Raw genomic sequence first — 25,568 nt, forward strand, 5'->3', positions numbered from 1 at the left:
TGTGAAATTGTTCGATGTTACTTGTTAGATATTACTGCACTGTCGGAGCTAGAAGCACAAGCATTTCTCTACACCCGCAATAACATCTGCTAAACACGTGTATGTGACAAATAAAATGTGATTTGATAAAGGGTTATGTCTGTATCATAATGACATTGGTGAGTGAAGGCCTATAAAGCACAGTATCACTGAGTTCAGGCCCATTTGAAGTGTGATATCTACACATTGACAGTGATCGTGCCATGTACAGTGGGGAAAAAAAGTATGTAGTCAGCCACCAATTGTGCAAGTTCTCCCACTTAAAAAGATGAGAGAGGCCTGTAATTTTCATCATAGGTACACGTCAACTATGACAGACAAAATGAGAAAAAAATTCCAGAAAATCACATTGTAGGATTTTTTATGAATTTATTTGCAAATTATGGTGGAAAATAAGTATTTGGTCAATAACAAAAGTTTCTCAATACTTTGTTATATACCCTTTGTTGGCAATGACACAGGTCAAACGTTTTCTGTAAGTCTTCACAAGGTTTTCACACACTGTTGCTGGTATTTTGGCCCATTCCTGCAGATGCAGATCTCCTCTAGAGCAGTGATGTTTTGGGGCTGTCGCTGGGCAACACAGACTTTCAACTCCCTCCAAAGATTTTCTATGGGGTTGAGATCTGGAGACTGGCTAGGCCACTCCAGGACCTTGAAATGCTTCTTACGAAGCCACTCCTTCGTTGCCCGGGCGGTGTGTTTGGGATCATTGTCATGCTGAAAGACACGACGAGTTGAGTTTTTACCAAAAAGTTATATTTTGGTTTCATCTGACCATATGACATTCTCCCAATCCTCTTCTGGATCATCCAAATGCACTCTAGCAAACTTCAGACGGGCCTGGACATGTACTGGCTTAAGCAGGGGGACACGTCTGGCACTGCAGGATTTGAGTCCCTGGCGGCGTAGTGTGTTACTGATGGTAGGCTTTGTTACTTTGGTCCCAGCTCTCTGCAGGTCATTCACTAGGTCCCCCCGTGTGGTTCTGGGATTTTTGCTCACCGTTCTTGTGATCATTTTGACCCCACGGGGTGAGATCTTGCGTGGAGCCCCAGATCGAGGGAGATTATCAGTGGTCTTGTATGTCTTCCATTTCCTAATAATTGCTCCCACAGTTCATTTCTTCAAACCAAGCTGCTTACCTATTGCAGATTCAGTCTTCCCAGCCTGATGCAGGTCTACAATTTTGTTTCTGGTGTCCTTTGACAGCTCTTTGGTCTTGGCCATAGTGGAGTTTGGAGTGTGACTGTTTGAGGTTGTGGACAGGTGTCTTTTATACTGATAACAAGTTCAAACAGGTGCCATTAATACAGGTAACGAGTGGAGGACAGAGGAGCCACTTAAAGAAGAAGTTACAGGTCTGTGAGAGCCAGAAATCTTGCTTGTTTGTAGGTGACCAAATACTTATTTTCCACCATAATTTGCAAATAAATTCATTAAAAATCCTACAATGTGATTTTCTGGAATTTGTTTCTCTCAATTTGTCTGTCATAGTTGACGTGTACCTATGATGAAAATTACAGGCCTCTCTCATCTTTTTAAGTGGGAGAACTTGCACAATTGGTGGCTGACTAAATACTTTTTTCCCCCACTGTATGTTACACTAAGATACCTTATAAAGACATGATATTAGTCAAATCAGCAGCAAACATGTACCTGTTCTTAAGGTGCTGAACGGAGCCCAGACACTGGAACCTTCCGTTCACCATGATGGCCATTCGAGTGCAGAGAGCTTCACATTCCTCCATACTGCTCACACACATACAGCAAAACACCCCATTATAAGCCAATGTTCATACCGTACAAGTGTTAAGACATCAATAGAATAGACAACGTTCGAGGCCAGGGGAGGGTGTGCTGTTGGCATGAATAGCGTCACCTACCTGTGGGAGGTGAGAACAACGGCCCTTCCTTCCTTGATGACGCTCAGGATGCAGTTCCACAGGAATCTCTTGGCCTTGGGATCCATGCCAGTGGTGGGCTCATCCTATAAACAACAGGAGTGCAGACGTAACTGTAGGTTAGAGGAGATAGGAGAAAAGGAAAGCATCAACTGGTATATTAGAAATCCACTCATTCCTTTCTCTCATACCTACCAGGAATATAACAGGAGGAGCTCCGATCAGGGAGATGGCAGTGGAGAGTTTGCGTTTGTTGCCTCCGCTGTAGCCTCCGGCCTCTCGCTCTGCGTACTGGGTCAGCCCCAGCTTCTTCACTCCCCATTGAGCCACCTTGGAGGGACACAAGTTACATTTTTCCGGACATTTTCTGAGACAAATGATATGAGTGAATTGCTAGGTAATGTGTGTGTTTTTGTGTGCGTGTGTGTTAAGTACCTTGGCCACAGACTCCTCTGGCACCCCTCGGAGCCTGGCGTAGAATTCCAGGTGCTCCCTGCCAGTCAGCAGGTCGCAGATGGCATCAAACTGGGGGCAGTAGCCCATCAGCTGGTGGACCCGCTCCATCTCAGTCAGCACACTACATATCACAGAGTACAGGCATAATGAAGGGTTAGTGCGGTAGGAATTATCATTATGGATACAATGAATGTGAGAACAGCATTTCTAGACTCAGTATTTCACTTTCACTGCCTCTATTATGTCATTGAAAGTAATTTATTTACTTTTATTTTCACAGCTACTAAGCATATGAATAATGTCATAAAACAGCAGGAAGGAAAGGCGCAAACATGTTTGGTATATCTAAGGAGTAAATGGTGACCGCCTAATCAAACTGGTCTTACTTACCTGTGATGACTGAGAAATGCTTCTCCATAGGTGATCGCTGTGTCTCCAGTCAGCATGCGAAACGTGGAGGTCTTCCCAGCCCCGTTTACCCCCAGCAGCCCAAAGCACTGACAGGGAGAGGCAGAGAAAACACAACACTCACAGTCACACCTATCTAAAACATTCATAGTGTGCTACTCCAATGCCCTCGCTAAGTGCTCTAAAGAGTTAACAGTAGATTTGTGGCTGGCAGAAACACAGCTCTATTTCTCACCTCTCCACGAGGAATACCCAGACACAGACGATCCACTGCTGGCTTCTTGCCAGCTTTGTACACCTGCACAAACACAGGGTCATCCGTTTTAAACCCTTAGAGATTAAACCCCATGCATTTAAACCTAAAATATACAGTAGATGACCCAACTTTTTCATCTACAAGTCCAAAGTTTGTTTTACTTGCCTTACTCAGGTCCATCATGGTGAGTATATCGGCTTGGGCTTTCCCACTCTTCACCCTCTCTCTCTCCCTGGCGATGTCCTCGTCCTCTGGGCCAAGAGGGGGCAGCTCAGGCTCTGAGCAGGGCCTGGAAGAATAGACTTATGAGTAAGATAACCTGACGTGAACTGAGGCCATAAAAATAGAATTCGATTATATTTCTATGATTTCACTGATCTGACACTAAGGAGTAAGAGGAGCCATGGGTTTCACTGTAAAGATTTCACCTATAATGATAGTAATATGTAGTAGTATGAACAAATAAATAAATAAAAATGTATGCACTCACTAATTGTAAGTCGCTCTGGATAAGAGCGCCGGCTAAATGACTAAAATGTGAAATGTAATACTATAGTAATGTGTTTATGTAGCTTTTTTCACTAGGTCTTAAAGTGCTTTTACATTGTGTCGGAGTGGCTCAGTCCATATATACCTAATCACATTGTGATCAGTAATAATTTTGAGCAAAGAATTAGGAAAGATGCATTTGACAAGCACAGTACTTGAAAAGGGATCTATGAATGAGATTATATTTTACCAACTGAAATGCCAGGATGTGTTTTGACATCCATGCACAGTCCTTGCAGCAGATGTCACAGTACCTACCTGCAGTTGATGAAGAACTTGTACTGTAGCAGTATTGTGAAGAGAAAGAACACGACTCCCTCCACAGCCATGGCAAACAAGTTCTTCCCCACAAAGTCCCATTCCAGGGGGTCCAGCGTCTGCTTTGTGCCTGTGGACATGGGTACCCACATGGAAACAATGAATTGACCTCAAACCAGATGATGTTGTTGGCACTGATTTGATGTTGAATCTTTAGACAAGCGTATTATCATTAAGAACTCCTCTTCTCTCAACAGAGGAAGCCACCGTCTACTAAGCTATATGGAATTATTTTAAGAAAGTCATAGCAAGGATCATTTAGCTATTTGATTTAGAATTTTAAGACACCTTGAGATATAAAAAAATGATTTGATGAAAATGTTACATTTCCTTTAATTTGCTATTAGCCCATACAAACGCATTGAATTACAGATTCACTAATGGAACAACAGATAGTCCCCCAAAAAATTCTAAAGGTTTGTTCTCAAGTGTATGTTTTATATCTGAGAGATATAAGAAAGATCAGCAAACATTTTTATCTTATTTTTTTATTTGATTTTTTACATCTATTTAACCCCTTATTTTTGGCACTAAACTGTCTCATATACTTCCATTCATTTTTTAAACTGGTACCGGGGGACCTTCAAACGAGTCTTGTGAGGCCTGTGGGCGTCTTAAAGCAAAACAGTCGTCCAGGTCCTGAGGCAGCAAAGCATCCCCAAACCATCACACCACCACCACCACCATGCTTGACCTTTGGTATGATGTTCTTACTGTGGAATGCAGTGTTTGGTTTTCGCCAGGCATAATGGGACCCATCTCGTCCAAAAAGTTGACTCAAGTTTGCCAAAAAGCACCTGGATGATCATCAAGACTCTTGGAAGAACGTTCTATGGACAGATGATTCAAAAGTATAACTTTTTGGACGACATGTTTCCAGTAATGCCTGGCGAAAACCAAACTCTGCATTCCACAGTAAGAACATCATACCAAAGGTCAAGCATGGTGGTGGTGGTGTGATGGTTTGGGGATGCTTTGCTGCCTCAGGACCTGGACGACTTGCCTTAATAGAAGGAACCATGAATTCTGCTCTGTATCAGAGAATTCTACAGGAGAATGTCAGACCATCCGTCTGTGAGCTGAAGCTGAAGCGCAACTGGGTCATGCAGCAAGACAATGATCCAAAACACACAATGAAGTCTACATGAAAATTGCTAAAAAGCAACAAATTGGAAGTTTTGGAATGGCCTAGTCAAAGTCCAGACCTAATCCCAATTGAGATGTTGTGGCAGGACTTGAAACGAGAAGTTCATGCTTCAAAACCCACACGTCACTGAGTTAAAGCAGTTCTGCATGGAAGAGTTGGCCAAAATTCCTCCACAGCGACGTGAGAGACTGATCAACAACTACAGGAAGCATTTGGTTGGAGTCATTGCAGCTAAAGGTGGCACAACCAGTTATTGAGTGTAAGGGGGCAATTACTTTTTCACACAGGGGAATTGGGTGTTGCATAACTTTGTTTATGAAATAAATGAAATAAATATGTAATTGTTGTGTTATTTGTCCACTTATGTTCCCTTTATCTAATATTAGGTTTTGGTTGAAGATCTGATAACATTCAGTATCACAAATATGCAAAAGTTGAGAATATTAGAAAGTGGGCAAATATTTTTTCATAGCACTGTATATTGCCATGGCTGAATTTCTGTTGTTCAATGCTTCCCATGGCTCCCCCTTCTGGCTATTTGGATAAAATTCATAGTGCAGTTTCAACATTTATATGGCAAGGTAAACGATCTCGGAAAGAGGGAAAGACATAGGAGACTATCCGTACCAAACTTTTAATTGTATTTCTAGGCACTGGCATTTTGCCTCATCCTAAATTGGTTTAGACATGATTCTTCTGCCCCCTGGCTGAGTATAGAGAGAAATATGGTGTCTCCTATTGCCCTGGAAGAGGTGGCCTTCACAGATATATCCCTTAAACAATGTAAACTACGCTTTGGTACTATTATTGCGCCCACAATTTATATTTGGCGCAAAATTGAAAAACAATGTAACTTGGAATCAAAATGGCATGCCCCGAGTGGCGCAGCGGTCTAAGGCACTGCATCTCAGTGCTTGAGGCGTCACTACAGACCCCTGGTTCGATTCCAGGCTGTATCACAACCGGCCGTGATTGGGAGTCCCATAGGGCGGCGCACAATTGTCCCAGCGTCGTCCGGGTTTGGCCGGTGTAGGCCGTCATTGTAAATAAGAATTTGTTCTTAACTGACGTACCTAGTTAAATAAAGGTACAAAATAAAATAATAAAATGCCCATACTCCAAAATGTCACAATAATGCCTTGCGATCTGGAGGGCGGCCTTTTGCATCCCCCCCAATGGTCCAAATGTGGAATCTAATCCGTACCCTTGCCGATATCATGGACAGTAATGGTTTGAGAACATTCCAAGATTTGAAAGACACATACACATTACCAGGAAACTCCTTTTTTCTATATTTACAATTTAGGTCAACTATGCTAAGTTGACCACCTAAATTATCCCGAAAGGACTGATCTCTATAATATATGAACAACTTTTGGAACGCTCATATTCTGAGATAGCCATTAAAAAGTATGGTCCACAGATCTAATTGAATCTGAATAACCCTTGAACTGGAACAGAATATGGAAAAATATGACCTTGGCATCCCGTAATCCAAACCATCAATTTATACATTTTAAGTTTGTTCACAGACTATTTAACACCAAGGAAACATTTTACGATGAAATTGGCCCCAACTCCCAAGTGTTCACTGTGTCCCCTAAATCAGGTAGGCACATTGCTTCATATGATGTGGGAGTGCCCTGCAGTTAAATGCTTCTGGGGCAAAGTTACAAAATTCATTTAGAAGTGCATGAATTGAAATATTCAATGCTTTGCATCTATTATGTTACTTAACGATGATAGCCCCTTGAATCTCTCAATCAATCAGAGAAGATTACTGCTGACAGGCAGCACTGCTGCGAAAGAAGGCGGGGTGGGAGGCATGGCTTCCGGGTGGGGATGGAGGATGTGGGCGTGTGGATGGGGACTGTTTTTTTGTACCTGTAAACCCCCCCCCCCCCCCCCCCCCCCCCCCCCTTTGGGAAAAAAATACTAAACTAAATAAAAAGTTGGTAAAAAAAAAAAAGAGTATTATTATACCCAGTCTCTGGAAAGCGTCCGACATAGCCTGGTTCTTAGCCATGTCGATGAGGCCTCGGCCCAGACAGAAGTGGGGGAAGATCAGGAAGACTTTCTTTAGGATCTTGTTGATATCGTTCAAGTGCTGAAAAGCAGACAGACAAGTTCATGTCTGAATACCATAGTAAAAGAACATTCACATCTGATTTGTTAACACTGGCAAACATTTTGCAATTGTAGTGGTGCAAGCAAGTTGAAAAAAACATTTAAAGAAGTACACTGTTGTACCATGTAACCAGACAGCCTCAGCTGAACTAGTGTTGGGTGTAAATCTAAATATCAGCTGTGCCCTGAGACTAATCAGTAACCCTGATTTAATATCATAGTCAACTCCATGACCCACCTGATCTACGAACAGCTCCAAGACAAAGGTGGCGATGCTGCCGTTGATCCCGATGAAGAGGTTGATTGAGGTGAGGACAACATAGGCAGTGCTGGGGACACTGAACAGGAAGGAGGCTGGATACATGAGAGGAGTGATAGACCAGCTGAAATGGAGGAAAGAGAAATTCTAATCAGTAACAAGGAATTTGTTTTGTAATGCACCATGAACTTTGCTAAGAACAACTCTGTGTAACATTCTTTAAAGAAGGAGACCTCAGCTATAATGTTTTAAATTAAAAAAACATTGATATGACCACTCAAGCAAACATACTGTTGTATAGTTGTTTTAAAAGATAATTCATTATAATTTTTAATTACTAAATGTAATGTAATAAAGTGCACATACAACATAATTAGTTATGAGTGCAATGATAACAAAGCTACCAGTGTCCATGGCCCTTACCCATAAAGCAAGAGCAACAGGACCAGAGCAGGGAGGTTGGTTTCAGACACGTAGGACTGTTGCTGGAAGCAAATGAAGATGAGGACCACCATAGTGGCCGGGACTGTATAGTTCAGCTGGGAGAAAGTAGAAGGCCAGTTAAGTACAATTCAATAGAGATGAGACTTATCCCCAGGGCCCAGTTTTTCAAAAGTTATCCATCTGGATTTCACCTTTCGGATAGGATTAAATGCATATAAATAAAATGAATAGAACAGGAGTCCCCATTCAAGTCAATGATTCATCCATTCTATTCATTCAATTTCTATACATTTAATCCTATCCGATAGGCAAAATCCAGATAGATAACTTTTGAAAAATTGGGCCCTGGAGTTACAGTACATGGCACTGAATTATAGAGACACAAGGATTGAAAGGATACTTTTTACTGTCAACATTATCAGGCTTCTGAAACGTAGACTATAAAAGTATTGCTGCACTGTTGGACCTAGAAACACAAGCATTTCGCTGTACCTGGGATAACATCTGAAAAATGTGTACACGACCAATAAAATTTGATTTGATATAAAGTTTAGGTTTGAGCCAAAACTCAAGGTAACTAATGAATAAGACTCTGGAGTGTACCTTAAATATTAGTGCTAACAAAACGGGTATCAGTTAAGCCTATTAGGATGGTGGGAGACTAACCATGTCCCAGGTGAAGTTGGCCAGCCAGTAGAGAATGGGCCGGACTCCGCTGACAAACTGAAGGTGCTTGGCTTTGCTGACCCTCTCCTCGATGAGAAACAGCACGAAGCTGGCCGGCACAAAGGACATGGAGAAGATCACACAGATGGACACCAGAACATCTACTGAGGTGGTCATCCTGAAAACAGAGAGGCAATGAGTATGGTAAGATAAAAGTAAGCACAATTTATTCTGTATTTTGATGGCAGAACTTGTTAGTGACTTTTAAGGCCAGTGTGGTATCATGTTTTCCTACCTATCACATTTTCATACTAACATTACTCAACCTGCTCTGTACATTAAAAGTATTGTGTAATAGTGCTTACAACAATAGTGCTTGCAAATTGGATAAAGCAACTCCAAAAAGAGGGATTTGATTAACTCAGACACACTAAGCTTAGGCTTAATCAACAATGGGTCTTATTGGTGTGAATTGAATAGGAAACTAGAGAGAAAGAGACTGAGCTTACATGGCAATTTCAGTGAGCTGTTCCTTGGTGAGGTTGAGGGGGTGGTTGTAGGCGGTTATGCCATGCTTCATTCGCTCTGGCCCTGGGGGCAGGCTGGCACGGAGCAGGCCATTGTTCATGACATTGACAAACGATGCCATGGCGTGCCAACCCTTGTTGTTATACCACACCTAGCAGGGGCGAGGTAGAGCTTAGGTAACAGTGAAACAACACACACAGATGCACATGCATACACTCACCCACACACACAGGTGCTCACACACACTCATCTTTTGACCTCTCACCTTAACATTGTTCTGACTATTCAGTCCACCCAGAAACTCTGGTAGGCGACCCAGGAGCTGATCCAATGAGCTATTCTGTGAGAAACAGAGAACCAGACATTAAAAAGAGACAACACAGAAACTACGAGGAAACCTGACGTTGAGGGTGTAAAAAGATGTCTATCTCCTACCTGTGCCACTCTGTAACGTGAGCGTATAGACATGACTGAGTCCTCCATTTGGTAGGCCTGTGGGACAGCCTGAGTGCCTCTGCCCCCCAGAGAGAAGCCCCCATATCTACAACAGAAACAGGGTCACATTTACATCAGAGTAGATGGACTGTAATGTATTAGGGCTGAGGGAATCTCTCTTGGACAGCATCTGACCAAATTATGCAAGATTTTTGTTCTGGGTTAACCGAGATTAGGGCTGTAGACAAGTGATGTCTATGATTTTACACTCCACTTACCTGAATTCATTGATCCACTTCTTAGTGGCTGAAGTTAGGCTGAAATCGTAAGAGTGTAAGGAGAAATGAATTTGTAAGGTGGAAAAACACAGATTTAATCACAGTAATACTTTCTAACAAATATAATAATCAAGTGGAGAGGTGTAAGAGACCTTTTCTTCATTATCTGAGGGTAAGTCTTGACCAGGTAGTCCGAGATATTGCGGCCGGTCATATTCTGCAGGATATCCCCTGTCAATCTCTGGCTCTGTGGAACATAGAAACAAGTTACAGTATTCACAACACAACAGTATGTGGACATTTAGCTTTAGACATTTATTTAGGCAGGTAGCTAAGTCATTGAGAACAAATTCTCATATTTTAATTAAAGTCTGTCACAGGAGATTAGTTGCAGTACCAGTATTTATGCAATGTTTAACCACTGAGAACAAAGTAACAGTATATAAAATAATAATAATATGCCATTTAGCAGACGCTTTTATCCAAAGCGACTTACAGTCATGCGTGCATACATTTTTTTTTTGTGTATGGGTGGTCCCGGGGATCGAACCCACTACCTTGGCGTTACAAGCGCTGTGCTCTACCAGCTGAGCTACAGAGAACCACATATAATGCAACATTTAACTATAGAGAAGAATAAAGTAACAGTGTATTATGCGGTATTGACCTGTGGAGGGGGGATGCCTCCGGCTCCTTCGGGGCAGTCTGGTAGCATCCTGCGGACCTCCTCAGAGCTGCACTCACAGTCAGGAGAGGGCTTGTCTGCAGTCCAGTTGCCTCTGTTGAAGAGCTGCCAGGTGGAGTAGAGAATCTGGGGCCTCATGAACATGCCTTCCTCCTCCTGCAAACATTGAGGATCCCTGCAGGGGACACATCCTAGCGTGAACATGCAAAATACACCACGACACCCAACCCAATCGAGGAAACATAGGCCCAACTTAAATATCTTATGTTCATGCTAATACGCACTTTCCCTCCAGAAGTGTCCTTTGGAAAAGTCAATAGCCCTAAGTCACAAGTCATGTGGGGAACCTAGTGAATGACAGGTCCAGAATAGAATGAACCCTCTTTCTCATAAAAACACACCTTTACGCACAAACGAACTGAGAATACATTGAGACAATAGAAAAAACCTTGTTGGTAATGCCGAGAATGAAGATAAAGTGGTTTACACTTTAAGATGGTAACACATATGTGTCTGCTTTCCTTTGTGGTTGCAACTGGACAGGCCAGGTAACACAGTATTGTGTTTTTACAGTACGTATTGCTTTAGTAGAGGAGAGTAGAGAGGAAAAGGCCTTACATGCTGTTTTCCATGCACTTGGTTCCAAATCCAGGCCGGTCGAGAAGGGCATCCAGCAGATTCTGAATGGCAGGATCCCCAGGGGCATCGTTGCTGGAAAGAGGACACCACACAGATAAGAGGTTCAATACAGACAAAGAAAAATAGGAAGACAAAGCAGAATCTGGCAGGTCGGACAGACAAACAGCATGGGAACAACCGACTCCTTGAAGTTTCAGTCCAAACATTTATCAGAATGTTAATCTGATAATTGCCATTCAAGACTACAGATGTAGGATCTTAATCTGATCACCCTGTTGCAGGAGAACTTTCCTGCAATGCAGGAAACTTAAAACTTGTAGTATATTTAAAGTTTAAAAAGGCTTCTGAAGTTTGTCATTTCCACTTTGAAATTTCAGACTTGATTTTCCCTTACGAAAAATGTATTAACCCCTACAACAATATCCATTAATTATAATCCACATAATAATTCACATTTCCCGTTGCTGCAGGATTATTTTCCTGCTGTAGCAAACTGGCACATATTAAGATCCTACATCTGTACTTGAGATCAATAGGTGTAGGCCTTTACCTGAAGAAAGTGTACTGTTCGCCATACATCCAGGGCTGCAGCTGGAGCGAGGGGTACTTTCCGAACGGAGGGACGATGAGGCTGAAGAGCAAAGCAATCAACACAAACACAGCAGGCAGCACGATCTGAAACACAAGGCCATCGTGTCACAATAGCCTGTTACTGGTCTCTCTTCATTGCATCACCTGCTTGTATTTGATACGGTCCAGTAATTGAGAATAAAGTCACGTTTATGAGTCTGCACCTGAGCGAAGAAGCCCCTGCGACTGCGGAGGGCGTACAGCCACCTCTTGATGAAGAGTGCACGCAGCTGCTGCCACGTCAAGCCCCACCCGGTCAGAGGGATTCCGCCATGGCCATCCCCGCTCAGCAGGTCTGTCTCCTGGGGCTCTGTGTGTTGGAAAGGCCCAAGCATGGTGGAGAGAAAGAAAGACATTGTTAATTGAGCCAAACGACTCTTATTCCAACTGCTGCAGTTATCCCTGTCACTAGTGTTAGGGTTAGGGGTAGAGAGCTGAGCTCCCGAAAATTCTGAAAAAGGGAAGTTAAAAGGCACACAAGGCCCACTACTGTAGGTACCTTGCTTGCGAAGCCGTTTCATTCCTGGCAGCAGTGCAGAGAAAGAGGGTCAGAAAGGAGGACAGAGGACTGACCATGTTAAATAAAAACACATACTAGGAAGAAGACGGTGTGTTTCTATGCGTGTGTGTTACTATGTTTTCCCTTGTGTTTACCTGGATCCTCAGATGGCTCTCCAGACAAGCCCTGTCCTTGACCCTGTCCTTGACCCTGCCCCTGGGGCGTGTCGGCTTGTCCCGGGCTCTCCTCTGGGTCCACGTCCACCCCCGTCTCCTCAGCCACTCTCAGAAAGATCTACAGGAACAGATGAATTTTTTTTTACATCTTCTGCGTTGTGTGTTGGAATCAAGTAGATAAATGTCATGTTTCAATTAAGCAATAAGGCCCGAGGGGGTGTGGTATATGGCCAATATACCACGGCTAAGGGCTGTTCTTAAGCACGACACAACGCGGAGTGCCTGGACACAGCCCTTAGCCGTGGTATAATAGCCATATACCACAAACCCCTGAGATGCCTTATTGCTATTATAAACTGGTTACCAATGTAATTAGAGCAATACAAATAATGTTTTTGTCATACACGTGGTATACCACGGCTGTCAGCCAATCAGCATTCAGGGCTCGAACCACAGTTTATAATAACTAATCGAGAACTCAGAACTCTAACACAAAAAACGCAGAACTCTGGGGAGAGAAAGGATCTGCCAGGAGCCAACCTACTGACTTATCTTTTCTGGTAATCGTGGTAAGCCTAAGCACATTACCGTGACAGTAACTCCGCAAATATACTATTTCGGGTAAACCCTGCTTAATCTAGTTAAAGCTGGGTTTCAACCATCCACAAGAGGTTCAATGGACGCGTTTTAAATACAGGTCAGTTTAGTGCAGTCATGAATATATTTAGGACGAGCTTCATGTAACTTTGGCCTGTTACACGCTAGTGTCTTTGTAATATAGTGCTTCTGACGCAAAGCCTCTTTAAGCCCTAAATGTATTTGAGAGAGACTGTGTGTATGCCAATGTGTGTGTGTGTTATGTGTGTGCTAATGCCTGTGTGTGTGTGCATGTGTGCCTGTGTGTGTGTGTGTGTGTGTGCGTGCATGTGAGAGTAGCCCATTACGAGCCAGCATGCTGACCTCTTCGCCAGCATGGGTGTCTGTGTTCATGTCCATCCCTCCCCCTCCTGCTGTGCCTTTGTAGTGTGCGCCTGTGTGTTTGTGTTTATGTGTGTATATGTGTGTGAGTGTGTATACGGAAAGTATGTAGACCCCTTTACTTTTTCCAAATTGTTATGTTACAGCCTTATTCTAAAATTGATTAAATAAATAAAAAATCCTCATCAATTTACATACAATACCCCATAATGACACAGCAAAAACTGGTTTAAAGATTTTTTTGCAAATGTATATATATATATATATATATATATATATATATATATATATATATATATATATATATATTTTTTTTAATATCTCATTTACATAAGTATTCAGACCCTTTGCTATGAGACTCGAAATTGAGCTCAGGTGCATCCTGTTTCCATTGATCATCCTTGAGATGTTTCTACAACTTGATTGGAATCCACCTGTGGTAAATTCAATTGATTGGACATGATTTGGAAAAGCACACACCTGTCTATATAAGGTCCCACAGTTGACAGTGCATGTCAGAGCAAAAACCAAGCCATGAGGTCGAAGGAATTGTCCGTAGAGCTCCGAGACACGATTGTGTCGAGGCATAGATCTGGGGAAGGGTCCCAAAAAATTGAAGGTGCCATAGAACACAGTGGCCTCCATCATTCTTAAATGGAAGAAGTGTGGAACCACCAAGACTCTTCCTAGAGCTGGCCGCCCGGCCAAACTGAGCAATCGGGGGAGAAGGGCCTTGGTCAAAGAGGTGACCAAGAACCCGATTGTCACTCTGACAGAGCTCCAGAGTTCCTCTGTGGAGATGGGAAAACCTTCCAGAAGGACAACCATGTCTGCAGCACTCCACCAATCAGGCCTTTATGTTAGAGTGGCCAGATGGATGCCACTCCTCAGTAAAAGGCACATGACAGCCCGCTTGGAGTTTGCCAAAAGGCACATAAAGAAACAAGATTCTCTGGTCTGATGAAACCAAGATTGAACTCCTTGGCCTGAATGCCAAGCGTTATGTCTGGACGAAACCTGGCACCATATCTACGGTGAAGAATGGTGGTGGCAGCATCATGCTGAAGGGATGTTTTTCAGTGGCAGGGACTGGGAGACTAGTCAGGATCGAGGGAAAGATGAACGGAGCAAAGTACAGCGAGATCCTTGATGAAAACCTGCTCCAGAGCACTCAGGACCTCAGACTGGGGTGAAGGCTCACCTTCCAACAGTACAACAACCCTAAGCACACAGCCAAGACAATGAAGGAGTGGCTTCGAGACAAGTCTCAGAATGTCCTTGAGGGGTCCAGCCAGAGCCCGGACTTGAACGTGATCGAACATCTCTGGAGAGACCTGAAAATAGCTGTGCAGCGACGCTCCCCATCCAACCTGACAAAGCTTGAGAGGATCTGCAGAGAGGAATGGGAGAAACTCCCCAAATACAGGTGTGCCAAGCTTGTAGCATCATACCCAAGAAGACACAAGGCTGTAATCGCTGCCAAAGGTGCTTCAACAAAGTACTGAGTAAAGGGTCTGAATACTTGCAAAAATTTCAAAAAACCTGTTTTTGCTTTGTCATTATGGGGTATTGTGTGTAGATTGATGAGGGGGAAAAGAACAATTTAATCCATTTAGAATAAGGCTGTAACGTAATAAAATGTGGAAAAAGTAAAGGGATCTGAATACTTTCCGAATGCACTGTATGTGTATATATACACACGTGTGTGTCCTCTCCTCACCTCCTCCAGGGTGGTGTCAGACAGGCCGTAGCTGGTGATGCCCAGATCAGCTTGCCTCCTGTCAAGCTCGGTGAGGAAGATGGCCAGGCTGCTGTCCTCTACCGACTTCTGGGGCAGGTTGATGACCGCCTCACGCCCCACGTCCTCCACCAGCCGGGCCCCGGGGATGTGACGCTGCACCAGGGCCAACAGGGCGGCCAGATCTGTTGGGGGGAGTGAGCGAGAGGGAGAGGGAGAAAGAGGAGGTTTGAAACTTCACTGTCCAGAAACATGCCCTAACCCCCCACTAGATACTTGAGTAGACCTATCTGATCCCCTCAGATCAGTCTGTAGGGGGGTAGAGGCTCGCCATTTGGTTAGCTATGGACGAACAGAACAGTCAAGCGAAATGGTTGTTTTTACAGGTGTCTTCAATAATGGCGAGAAGTCAACACACAGCTAGCAGAAAGTCACTAAGTGACTTTGGGTGGGAGACCCCACCTGAGCCGCTAACATCACTGCCCAATCCTGTGTCGTCACTCATGGAGGAGTCGCTGTCCTGAAATATAGAGGGAGAGACAATCAGCGAAGGGTTCATAGTTCAGTGATAAAAGTCATGACCTTTAGCATCCCACAGTATACACAGCCCTATCGCGATAGTCTACAATGACCTTCTCCTCTCCTCTCAGAAGTAAATGAGACAAGGAGAGACACTTTTGACTATTAAGATGCACTGGTAAAATGGTCTTCAGGGCCCATATTCACAAAGTTTCTCAGAGTTAGAGTGCTGATGTAGAATTAGTTTTGTCTTTTAGATCATAATTATGAGGACAGGGGGACCTGATCCTAGATCAGCAATCCTATTCTGAGACGCTTTGTGATTAAGGGCTCAGCACACAATGTATTCCTGCTGAAATTTAATTTGCAGGGGTATACAATCTCTCACTCACCTTTGTGGCAGGGGGCAGTTTGGTAGCGCTGGCACTACTGGGGGTTCGAGTATCCAGTCCCTCCTTCTTGACGACGGTGAGGTAGTAGCCCATCCCCAGCTTGGCCTTGAGGAAGAGAGGGGAGCCGCAGCAGCACAGCTTCCCCTGGGAGATGATGGCTATGCGGTCTCCGAGAAGGTCAGCCTCATCCATGTAGTGGGTGGAGAGGATGATGGTGCGATCTGATTGAGAGAGAAGAAGAAAAAGATAAAGTAGATTCAATTTCATTATATTGCACCTGAATTTACATGAAATGGTCAACTCCGCAACCAAGTTAGACCAGGGCTTTCTGGAAATCCTGGGAATTTTGGAAAAGTTTACGGAAAATGTTGCAACCCTAGACACAGTTCAGGGCTAACCTTTGCGGTACTTGAGCAGCAGGTCCCAAATGCCTCGACGGGAATAGGGGTCCACCCCAGCTGTGGGCTCATCCAGGACCACCACCTTAGAGCCCCCCACAAATGCTATGGCCACCGACAGCTTCCTCTGCATACCACCTGAGAGATAGAGACAGAGACAGGGGGCGAGAGAGAAAGAGGGACAGAGACGACAGAGAGACACAGAGGGACAGAGAGAGAAAGAAATACACACACACACACACAGAGAGAACTTGAGTGTGGTATTGTATATGTAGTGGTTATTGAAGGATATGTTATTCTGTAAAGTATACAGCTGAAGGCCATATATGTAATGGATGTCGAATAGTAGAGGGAGGGAGGGAGGGAGGGAACCATACCAGACAGGTTCCTGGTCTGTTCGTGGCGTTTGTGCAGCAGGCCCACGTCCTCCAGGAGAGTGTCCAACTCCTTCCTCACCTCGTCGCCTGATAGGCCCTTCAGACGACCATAGAACCACACATGCTCCTCTACGGTCAGACTATACAAGAATAACAAGGTTAAAGTCAGAGGGCTGATTGAGTACCATCACACTGTTTTACATGTACAGTGGGTAAATGTTTTAAGATGGCGCCTGAGGGGCAAGAGATTAAGTGAATGGGGCCTTTCGTTATTTAGATTCCCTCTAGTGATTTTTCATCTTTGTCATATCAGTTATTTAAAGGTGCAATATGCAGAAATCGCTCCGCCATTTCCTGATAAGAAAATGTCTAATAGTTCGCCTAATTTCAGTTTATGTGACAAAACAAGCAATGTATAGTGTAGAGAATCATTGTACCATCTAAACCACTGTGAAATATATTTTCCCCCAAAAATTAATATTGTATTTTCAGCTGGTGTACAAAACTAAAAGTAAAAGACGCAAAAACGAAACGAAGCATAGAAATAGCGCACATAGAACAGATATACCGCTTCTTAGACTTGCTTTCAATGAGATTGACAGATCTATAACTCACATTTCTCACATATTGCAGCTTTAACATCACCAAGGAATTAATTAACTTAGGAAGATAGAAAACAAGCACTCCATAAATGGAGTCAACATGGTAGTAATCCTATGCACTACAATATAATGAAATACATGTATAGGATACATTACTTAATGACATGTATTCAAGAGTAGAGCAGGGGCTTACATGTCAAAAAGGACATTGTGCTGAGGACACACTCCCAGGGTCTTCCTGATGATGTCCATGTCAGTGCGGATGTCCATGCCCTTAATGTACACGGTCCCAGCCGTGGGGGGAAACAGACCCGTCAGGATAGACCTGTTAATTGAAATGAACTGTGTATTAAGCATTATAACCAGTGGAGGGTAAACGCATGTAAACGACATTTACCCACATTTTGCAGAAAATGCATCGAAAGCATAGAAATAATTACTTTACTCACCACAAACGGCAGAGTTTACCCACTTATTTTTTAACTACTACATCGCCAATTATAAGTTATAACCCTACATTAGAGCTTCATAGCACATTCATAAGCAATATATAACACTTACATAAGCACCACATCAACAAGTACAAGGGCCCGAGATTAGACCTGTCAATGGAAATGAACTGTGTATTTTATCATGATAACCCTAAATTAGAGGTTCATAGAACATTCATAAGCAATACATAACAAGTACAATGGCCCTCGATTAGCGCGACAATACGTAACACATCCATAAGCAATACAAAACACCTACTGTACATAAGCACCACATCACCATTCATTTCTATGTGTCTGTAATGTAGGTGCAGGTTGACATGGTGGTGTTGGCTGTTCTACTATATTGATTCAATGGTTCTTAAAGCACAGCCCTTACATGGTGGTTGTTTTGCCAGCACCGTTGTGCCCCAGGAAAGAGGTGATCTGGCCTTCGTAGAACTTGAGATTGAGGTGGTTGACCGCCAGCTTGGCGCCTTGCTTATAGATTTTGACCAGGTTGCGGATGGCCACACCCAGTATGAGGTGAGAGGGGTCGGCTTCGATTCGATCTGAGACAGGTACAGAGAGGGAGCCTCAATACCATAAAATGGTGTCTGTTTTTTACATCATATTTAGTGTGTGTGTGTGCGTGCGTGCATGTTTTTCTTACCTCCTCCCTGTCCTCTGGGAGCAGGAGGGATGGGTATGCCGGCCTCTAGAGGAATTCCTCCCCAATAGTTCAAACTGAACACGAAATTCCATGGCCTGGGCACCCCATATTCACCTGGACAAAAGATCCCAACAACGTGTGTTTAGTCATACCAGTATAAGTGTCACGACTTCCACCAAGTCTGCCTCCCCTCCTTGTTCGGGCAGGTTTCGGCGTTCGGCGTCACCGGCTTACTAGCTACTGCCGATCCATTTATCATCACTCCATTTGTCTTGTCTTCAATCACACACACCTGGTCCTTATTCCCTCATTAGTCATTGTATAAGTGTTCCCTCTGCGTCCTTGTCTGTGTGGGTTTGTTTATTGTGGAGGTTAGTGAAGCTCGGTGGAGCCTGTGTATTTTGTATCGACGGGAGTATTTTCCCGTGTGCCTTGTATTTTCCAGTGCGCCTGTTTTGTGCCCTGGAGTGTTTTTGACGCATTTCTGTGTAAACCTGTATTTTGCGGATTAAAGCCTGTTATTCTGTGATTTACCCTCCTGCACCTGACTCCTTCAACATCACCTCATCACAGAATCACCCACCCGCTATGGAGTTAGCGGGAGAGACGTGCATGCCTGGAGTCGTGGAACGGGTCCAGGAGCATTCAACTATGCTAGCCAGCTTGGGTGAAGCGATGGATCGGGTTCTTCAGGTCGTCCAACGCCTGGAGAGGAGAGAGCCCGATCCGTCGAGACCAGCTGGCCAACCGGATCCCACCACCTACACCCCAGCACCCGGAGGGATCCAGATATCCCGACCACGGGACTTCGACGGGACAGCGGCGCTGTGCCAACGATTCCTTCTCCAACTGGAGCTCTACTTCTCCAGCATCCGGCCAGTCCCATCGGAGCGGGAGAAGGTGTCCGCTCTCGTCTCCTGCCTCTCGGGGAAAGCCCTGGAGTGGGCCAACGCGGTGTGGAACGAAGGAGGAGCCGCGTTGGAGAACTACGGGGAGTTCGCTCGCCTCTTCCGGGCGGTCTTCGATCACCCGCCCGAGGGTCGAGAGGCGGGCGAGCAGCTGGTCCACCTGAGGCAGGGGACGAGGACTGCGCAGGACTTCACATTGGAGTTTTGAACTCTGGCAGCTGGGTCCGGGTGGAATGAGCGGGCCCTGATCGACCATTTCCGGTGCCATCTGCGAGAGGACATCCGATGGGAGCTAGCCTGCCGTGACACCATGTTGTCCTTCTCGCAACTGGTGGACATGGCCATTTGTTTGGACAACCTGCTGGCAACCAGAGGACGTCCTGGAGGAGGTCTGCCCGGTACGATCCCGGCCAACTCGGATCCGAACCGATGGTGATGGGGGGAACCGCTAGCCAAGAGAGCGGAGAGTGAAAGCGCCAGTGTCACACTGGTGGCGCGAAGTGACATTTCACCACACGCTCTTCTGGGTTTGGAGGCGGCAGGCAGGGCACTCTCGCATCACCCCAGGTATCGAACACCCACACTCGTTCAGAGCCCTCTGCTGCGCACTGTAAAATACACATCTCCTTTCCTGAGCACATGGTAGTTCCCCAGTGTAAGGCGCTAGTCGATTCAGGCGCAGCTGGGAACTTTATGGACAGGGCATTCGCACACCGTATAGGCATTCCATTGATTCCCCTATCCATTCCACGCCCCATCGGGCGGGGGATTGCGCGATAAACCTCCGGTTAGACGCTGTACCTCCCAGGAGTCATATATACCCCCTGTCACAGGCTGAAACAGTGGCTATGGAAACATATGTCACGAGTCCCTGCGCCAGGGGTAATATACAGTAATTAATTTGCATTTTATTGCATGACATAAGTATTTGATACATCAGAAAAGCAGAACATAATATTTGGTACAGAAACCTTTGTTTACAATTACAGAGATCATACGTTTCCTGTAGGTCTTGACCAGGTTTGCACACACTGCAGCAGGGATTTTGGCCCAATCCTCCATACAGACCTTTTCCAGATCCTTCAGGTTTCGGGGCTGTTGCTGGGCAATACGGACTTTCAGCTCCCTACAAAGATTTTCTATTGGGTTCAGGTCTGGAGACTGGCTAGGCCACTCCAGGACCTTGAGATGCTTCTTACGGAGCCACTCCTTAGTTGCCCTGGCTGTGTGTTTCGGGTCATTGTCATGCTGGAAGACCCAGCCACGACCCATCTTCAATGCTCTTACTGAGGGAAGGAGGTTGTTGGCCAAGATATCGCGATACATGGCCCCATCCATCCTCCCCTCAATACGGTGCAGTCGTCCTGTCCCCTTTGCAGAAAAGCATCCCCAAAGAATGATGTTTCCACCTCCATGCTTCACGGTTAGGATGGTGTTCTTGGGGTTGTACTCATCCTTCTTCTTCCTCCAAACACGGCGAATGGAGTTTAGACCAAAAAGCTCTATTTTTGTCTCATCAGACCACATTACCTACTCCCATTCCTCCTCTGGATCATCCAGATGGTCATTGGCAAACTTCAGACGGGCCTGGACATGCGCTGGCTTGAGCAGGGGGACCTTGCGTGCGCTGCAGGATTTTAATCCATGACGGCGTAGTGTGTTACTAATGGTTTTCTTTGAGACTGTGGTCCCAGCTCTCTTCAGGTCATTGACCAGGTCCTGCTGTGTAGTTCTGGGCTGATCCCTCACCTTCCTCATGATCATTGATGCCCCACGAGGTGAGATCTTGCATAGAGCCCCAGACCGAGGGTGATTGACCGTCATCTTGAACTTCTTCCATTTTCTAATAATTGCGCCAACAGTTGTTGCCTTCTCACCAAGCTGCTTGCCTATTGTCCTGTAGCCCATCCCAGCCTTGTGCAGGTCTACAATTTTATCCCTGATGTCCTTACACAGCTCTCTGGTCTTGGCCATTGTGGAGAGGTTGGAGTCTGTTTGATTGAGTGTGTGGACAGGTGTCTTTTATACAGGTAACGAGTTCAAACAGGTGCAGTTAATACAGGTAATGAGTGGAGAACAGGAGGGTTTCTTAAAGAAAAGCTAACAGGTCTGTGAGAGCCGGAAATCTTACTGGTTGGTAGGTGATCAAATACTTATGTCATGCAATAAAATGCAAATTAATTACTTAAAAATAATATAATGTGATTTTCTGGACTGTTGTTTTAGATTCTGTCTCTCACAGTTGAAGTGTACCTATGATAAAAAATTATAGACCTCTACATGCTTTGTAAGTAGGAAAACCTGCAAAATCGGCAGTGTATCAAATACTTGTTCTCCCCACAGTACGTCCCTCCACTTCACCTGCCTCCTCGAGTTTCTTCTTTGTGAAGAAGAAGGACGGAGGTCTGCGCCCGTGCATTGAATATCGACCACTGAACAGGGAGACGATAAGATTTAGTTATCCTCTCCCCCTCATTCCTTCAGTGATTGAATCAATGCATGGGGCGCGCTTCTTCTCCAAATTAGATCTCAGGAATGCCTACAACCTGGTGCGTATCCGAGAGGGAGATGAGTGGAAGACAGCATTCAGCACAACCACGGGGCATTATGAATACCTGGTGATGCCCTATGGTTTGATGAATGTTCCCTCAGTTTTCCAGTCCTTTGTGAACGAGGTGTTCCGGGACATGCTTGGTCGCGGTGTAGTGGTCTACATCGATGACTTCCTGGTGTATTCCACTACGCGCGCCGAGCATATGTCCCTGGTTCGCAAGGTGCTGGCCCGACTGTTGGAAAATGACCTTTATGCTAAGGAAGAGAAGTGTATGTTTTTCCAGCAGTCTGTCTCCTTCCTTGGATACCGCATTTCCACCTCAGGTGTGGGGATGGAGGGAGATCGCATTTCAGCCGTGCGTAATTGGCCGACTCCAACCACGGTTAAGGAGGTGCAGCGCTTCCTTGGCTTTGCCAACTACTATCGCAGGTTTATCCGGGGCTTTGGCAAGGTCGCAGCTTCCATTGCATCCCTGTTGAAGGGTGGGCCGTCCGGGCTCCGCTGGTCTGCTGAGGCTGACCTGGCCTTCAGCAAACTGCGGGGTCTGTTCACCTCAGCCACGGTACTGGCCCACCCCGATTCATCACTACCGTTCGTAGTGGAGGTGGATGCGTCCGAGGTTGGGATAGGAGCTGTCCTGTCTCAACGCTCGGGTACGCCACCCAAGCTCCACCCCTGTGTGTTCTTCTCTAAGAAGCTCAGCCCGGCGGAGCAGAACTACGGCGTTGGTGAACGGGAGCTGTTGGCTGTTGTCCGAGCCTTGACCGCGTGGAGGCATTGGCTCGAGGGGGTAAAACACCCTTTTCTCGTCTGGACGGACCACCATAACCTGGAGTACATCCGGGCTGCGAGGAGGCTGAATCCTCGCCAGGCCAGGTGGGCCCTATTCTTCACCCGGTTTGACTTCACTCTATCATACATCCCGGGTACAAAGAACGTGAAGGCAGACGCACTGTCCCGGCTGTATGACACAGAGGAGAGGCCCAGCGACAACACCCTCATACTGCCGGCCTCCTGCATTGTGGCGGCGGTAATATGGGCGATGGACGCGGATATAGAGCAGGAATTACGCACGGATCCCTCTCCACCTCAGTGTCCAGATGGGCTACAGTACGTGCCTGCTCTTATCCGTGATCGTCTGATCTACTGGGCACACACACGTCACCCTCCTCTGGTCACCCAGATATCGGCCGTACAGTGCGTTGCCTGACCGGAAAATACTGGTGGCCTACCTTGGCTAAGGACGTGAGGGTGTAAGTCTCCTCCTGCTCGGTGTGCGCCCAGAGTAAGGCACCTAGGCACCTCCCAGCTGGTAAGTTACAACCTTTACCAGTTCCACAACGACCATGGTCTCACCTAAGTGTTGATTTTCTGACTGATCTTCCCCTCTCCCAAGGTAACACCACCATCCTGGTCATGTGGACCGCTTTTCTAAAGCCTGCCGCCACCTTCCTCTGCCCGGTCTCCCCACAGCTCTGCAAACTGCGGAGGCCCTGTTTACACACGTCTTCCGGCACTACGGGGTACAAGAAGATATAGTGTCTGACCAAGGTCCCCAGTTCACGTCCAAGGTCTGGAAGGCGTTCATGGAACGTCTGGGGGTCTCGGTCAGCCTGACCTCTGGGTTCCACCCTGAGAGTAATGGGCAGGTGGAACGGGAAAATCAGGACGTGGGTAGGTTCCTGCGGTCCTACTGCCAGGACCAGCCGGGGGAGTGGTCGGTGTTCTTGCCATGGGCAGAATATGCCCAGAACTCTCTCCGCCACTCCTCCACTAACCTAACGCCTTTCCAGTGTGTTCTAGGTTACCAACCGGTTCTGGCACCATGGCACCAGAGCCAGACCGAGGCTCCTGCGGTGGATGACTGGTTTCGGCGCGCGGAGGAGACGTGGGATGCTGCCCAGGTTCACCTCCAACGCGCCGTCAGAAGGCCAACGCTGACCGCCACCGCAGTGAGGCCCCCGTCTTTGTACCGGGGGATCGGGTCTGGCTCTCCACCCGGAATCTGCCCCTCCGCCTGCCCTGCCGGAAGCTGAGCCCGCGGTTTGTGGGACCGTTCAAAGTCCTGAGGAGAGTCAACAAGGTCACTTATAGGTTATTACTTCCCCCTGATTACCGTATTAACCCCTCGTTTCACGTGTCTCTCCTCAGGCCGGTGGTAGCTGGTCCACTCCAGGAGTCTGAGGTGCGGGAGGTCCCTCCAACTCCTCTGAACATCGAGGGGGCCCCGGCGTACTCTGTCCGTTCTATCCTGGATTCGAGGCGTCGGGTGGGGGGGACTTCAGTACCTCGTGGAGTGGGAGGGGTACAGTCCGGAGGAACGGTGCTGGGTCCCGGTGAGGGATATCCTCGATCCCTCCATGTTACGGTATTTCCACCGTCGCATTCCGGCTTGCCCTGCTCCGCGTCCTCCTGGCCATCCCCAAGGCCGGGGTTGGCACGCAGGTGGAGCCGCGCGTCAAGGGGGGGGTACTGTCGCGACTTCCGCCGAGGCTGCCTCCCCTCCTTGTTCGGGCAGGTTTCGGTGTTCGGCATCACCGACTTACTAGCTACTGCCGATCCATTTATCATCAATCCATTTGTCTTGTCTTCAATCACACACAGCTGGTCCTTATTCCCTCATTAGTCATTGTATAAGTGTTCCCTCTGCTTCCTTGTCTGTGTGGGTGATTGTTTATTGTGGAGGTTAGTGAAGCTCGGTGGAGCTCGTGTATTTTGTATCGACGGGAGTATTTTCCAGTGCGCCTGTTTTGTGCCCTGGAGTGTGTTTGATGCATTTCTGCGTAAACCTGTATTTTGCGGATTAAAGCCTGTTATTCTGTGATTTACCCTCCTGCGCCTGACTCCTTCAACACCACCTCATCACAATAAGTGCAGTTTTAGTTTGTCAAAGTGCCATTTTCTGCAAAGGTGCACTGGCAATGCAGTTACACGTTCATTATAATATGTATTTTAATATGCACTTTTATACAAAATGGCATGAAACCATAGAGCAGTTATCAATAAAAGAAATGTTCAACAATTAATTTCCTTACCTGGGAAAACAGCTTCAATGTACCAGGTGGCCAGAGCGTAGATACATGCATCGATATGCAGCATGATTATGGACGTGGTGAAACTGTAGGTGTCTCCCTCCATGGGGCTGGAATGCAGGTTGAACCACTGGATGCCCACTCCTTGCTCCTCGTACTGGGAGAAATACTCACAGCCAAAGCCAAAGGCCACAGGGGAAAACAGGCTCTGTGGGGAGAGAGATGAGAATTTGTAGTACTACCAGATTGGATGGGTTAATTTCATATATTTATACAGGTGACACCATTGAGATTCCAAACCTCATTCAAAAGAGCAACCTATCAGCAGCAAGTAATGGGTTAAATACAGTACCATAATCATTCTTCCTTATCAACAAAAAACGACTCACGGAAACCTCAACAAAACACAACAAAGAGAATGTGTATCATGAGGACTCACGGCTAGGACACAGTGTGTGGTGGTGAGAATGTGTATTATGAGGAC

The 25,568-nt window shown here is 46.0% G+C and overlaps 1 protein-coding gene across 2 annotated transcripts in view; it reads right to left on the reverse strand.

Moving 5' to 3' along the window:
* abca7 (ATP-binding cassette, sub-family A (ABC1), member 7) overlaps positions 1-25,568 on the reverse strand; it is a 44,124-nt gene that overhangs the window by 6,148 nt on the left and 12,408 nt on the right. For both annotated transcript variants that reach the window (XM_084171787.1, XM_084171786.1), the window contains exons 17-47: positions 25,088-25,292; positions 18,591-18,704; positions 18,318-18,489; positions 17,641-17,772; positions 16,846-16,985; positions 16,469-16,606; positions 16,071-16,291; positions 15,622-15,679; positions 15,142-15,344; positions 12,423-12,561; positions 11,933-12,078; positions 11,689-11,813; positions 11,118-11,210; positions 10,482-10,674; positions 9,967-10,061; positions 9,815-9,853; positions 9,537-9,642; positions 9,367-9,441; positions 9,083-9,252; positions 8,574-8,751; positions 7,887-8,002; positions 7,443-7,587; positions 7,061-7,184; positions 3,871-4,000; positions 3,229-3,352; positions 3,043-3,105; positions 2,790-2,896; positions 2,379-2,520; positions 2,139-2,273; positions 1,926-2,029; positions 1,699-1,791 (exon numbers count right to left, since the gene is read on the reverse strand). In XM_084171787.1, the coding sequence (XP_084027913.1) occupies positions 1,699-1,791; positions 1,926-2,029; positions 2,139-2,273; positions 2,379-2,520; positions 2,790-2,896; positions 3,043-3,105; positions 3,229-3,352; positions 3,871-4,000; positions 7,061-7,184; positions 7,443-7,587; positions 7,887-8,002; positions 8,574-8,751; positions 9,083-9,252; positions 9,367-9,441; positions 9,537-9,642; positions 9,815-9,853; positions 9,967-10,061; positions 10,482-10,674; positions 11,118-11,210; positions 11,689-11,813; positions 11,933-12,078; positions 12,423-12,561; positions 15,142-15,344; positions 15,622-15,679; positions 16,071-16,291; positions 16,469-16,606; positions 16,846-16,985; positions 17,641-17,772; positions 18,318-18,489; positions 18,591-18,704; positions 25,088-25,292 (4,025 nt within the window). The remainder of the gene's footprint in view (positions 1-1,698; positions 1,792-1,925; positions 2,030-2,138; positions 2,274-2,378; positions 2,521-2,789; positions 2,897-3,042; positions 3,106-3,228; positions 3,353-3,870; positions 4,001-7,060; positions 7,185-7,442; positions 7,588-7,886; positions 8,003-8,573; positions 8,752-9,082; positions 9,253-9,366; positions 9,442-9,536; positions 9,643-9,814; positions 9,854-9,966; positions 10,062-10,481; positions 10,675-11,117; positions 11,211-11,688; positions 11,814-11,932; positions 12,079-12,422; positions 12,562-15,141; positions 15,345-15,621; positions 15,680-16,070; positions 16,292-16,468; positions 16,607-16,845; positions 16,986-17,640; positions 17,773-18,317; positions 18,490-18,590; positions 18,705-25,087; positions 25,293-25,568) is intronic.

This window comes from Coregonus lavaretus, assembly GCF_964263955.1.
Source record: "Coregonus lavaretus genome assembly, chromosome: 11".
Taxonomy (NCBI): domain Eukaryota; kingdom Metazoa; phylum Chordata; class Actinopteri; order Salmoniformes; family Salmonidae; genus Coregonus; species Coregonus lavaretus.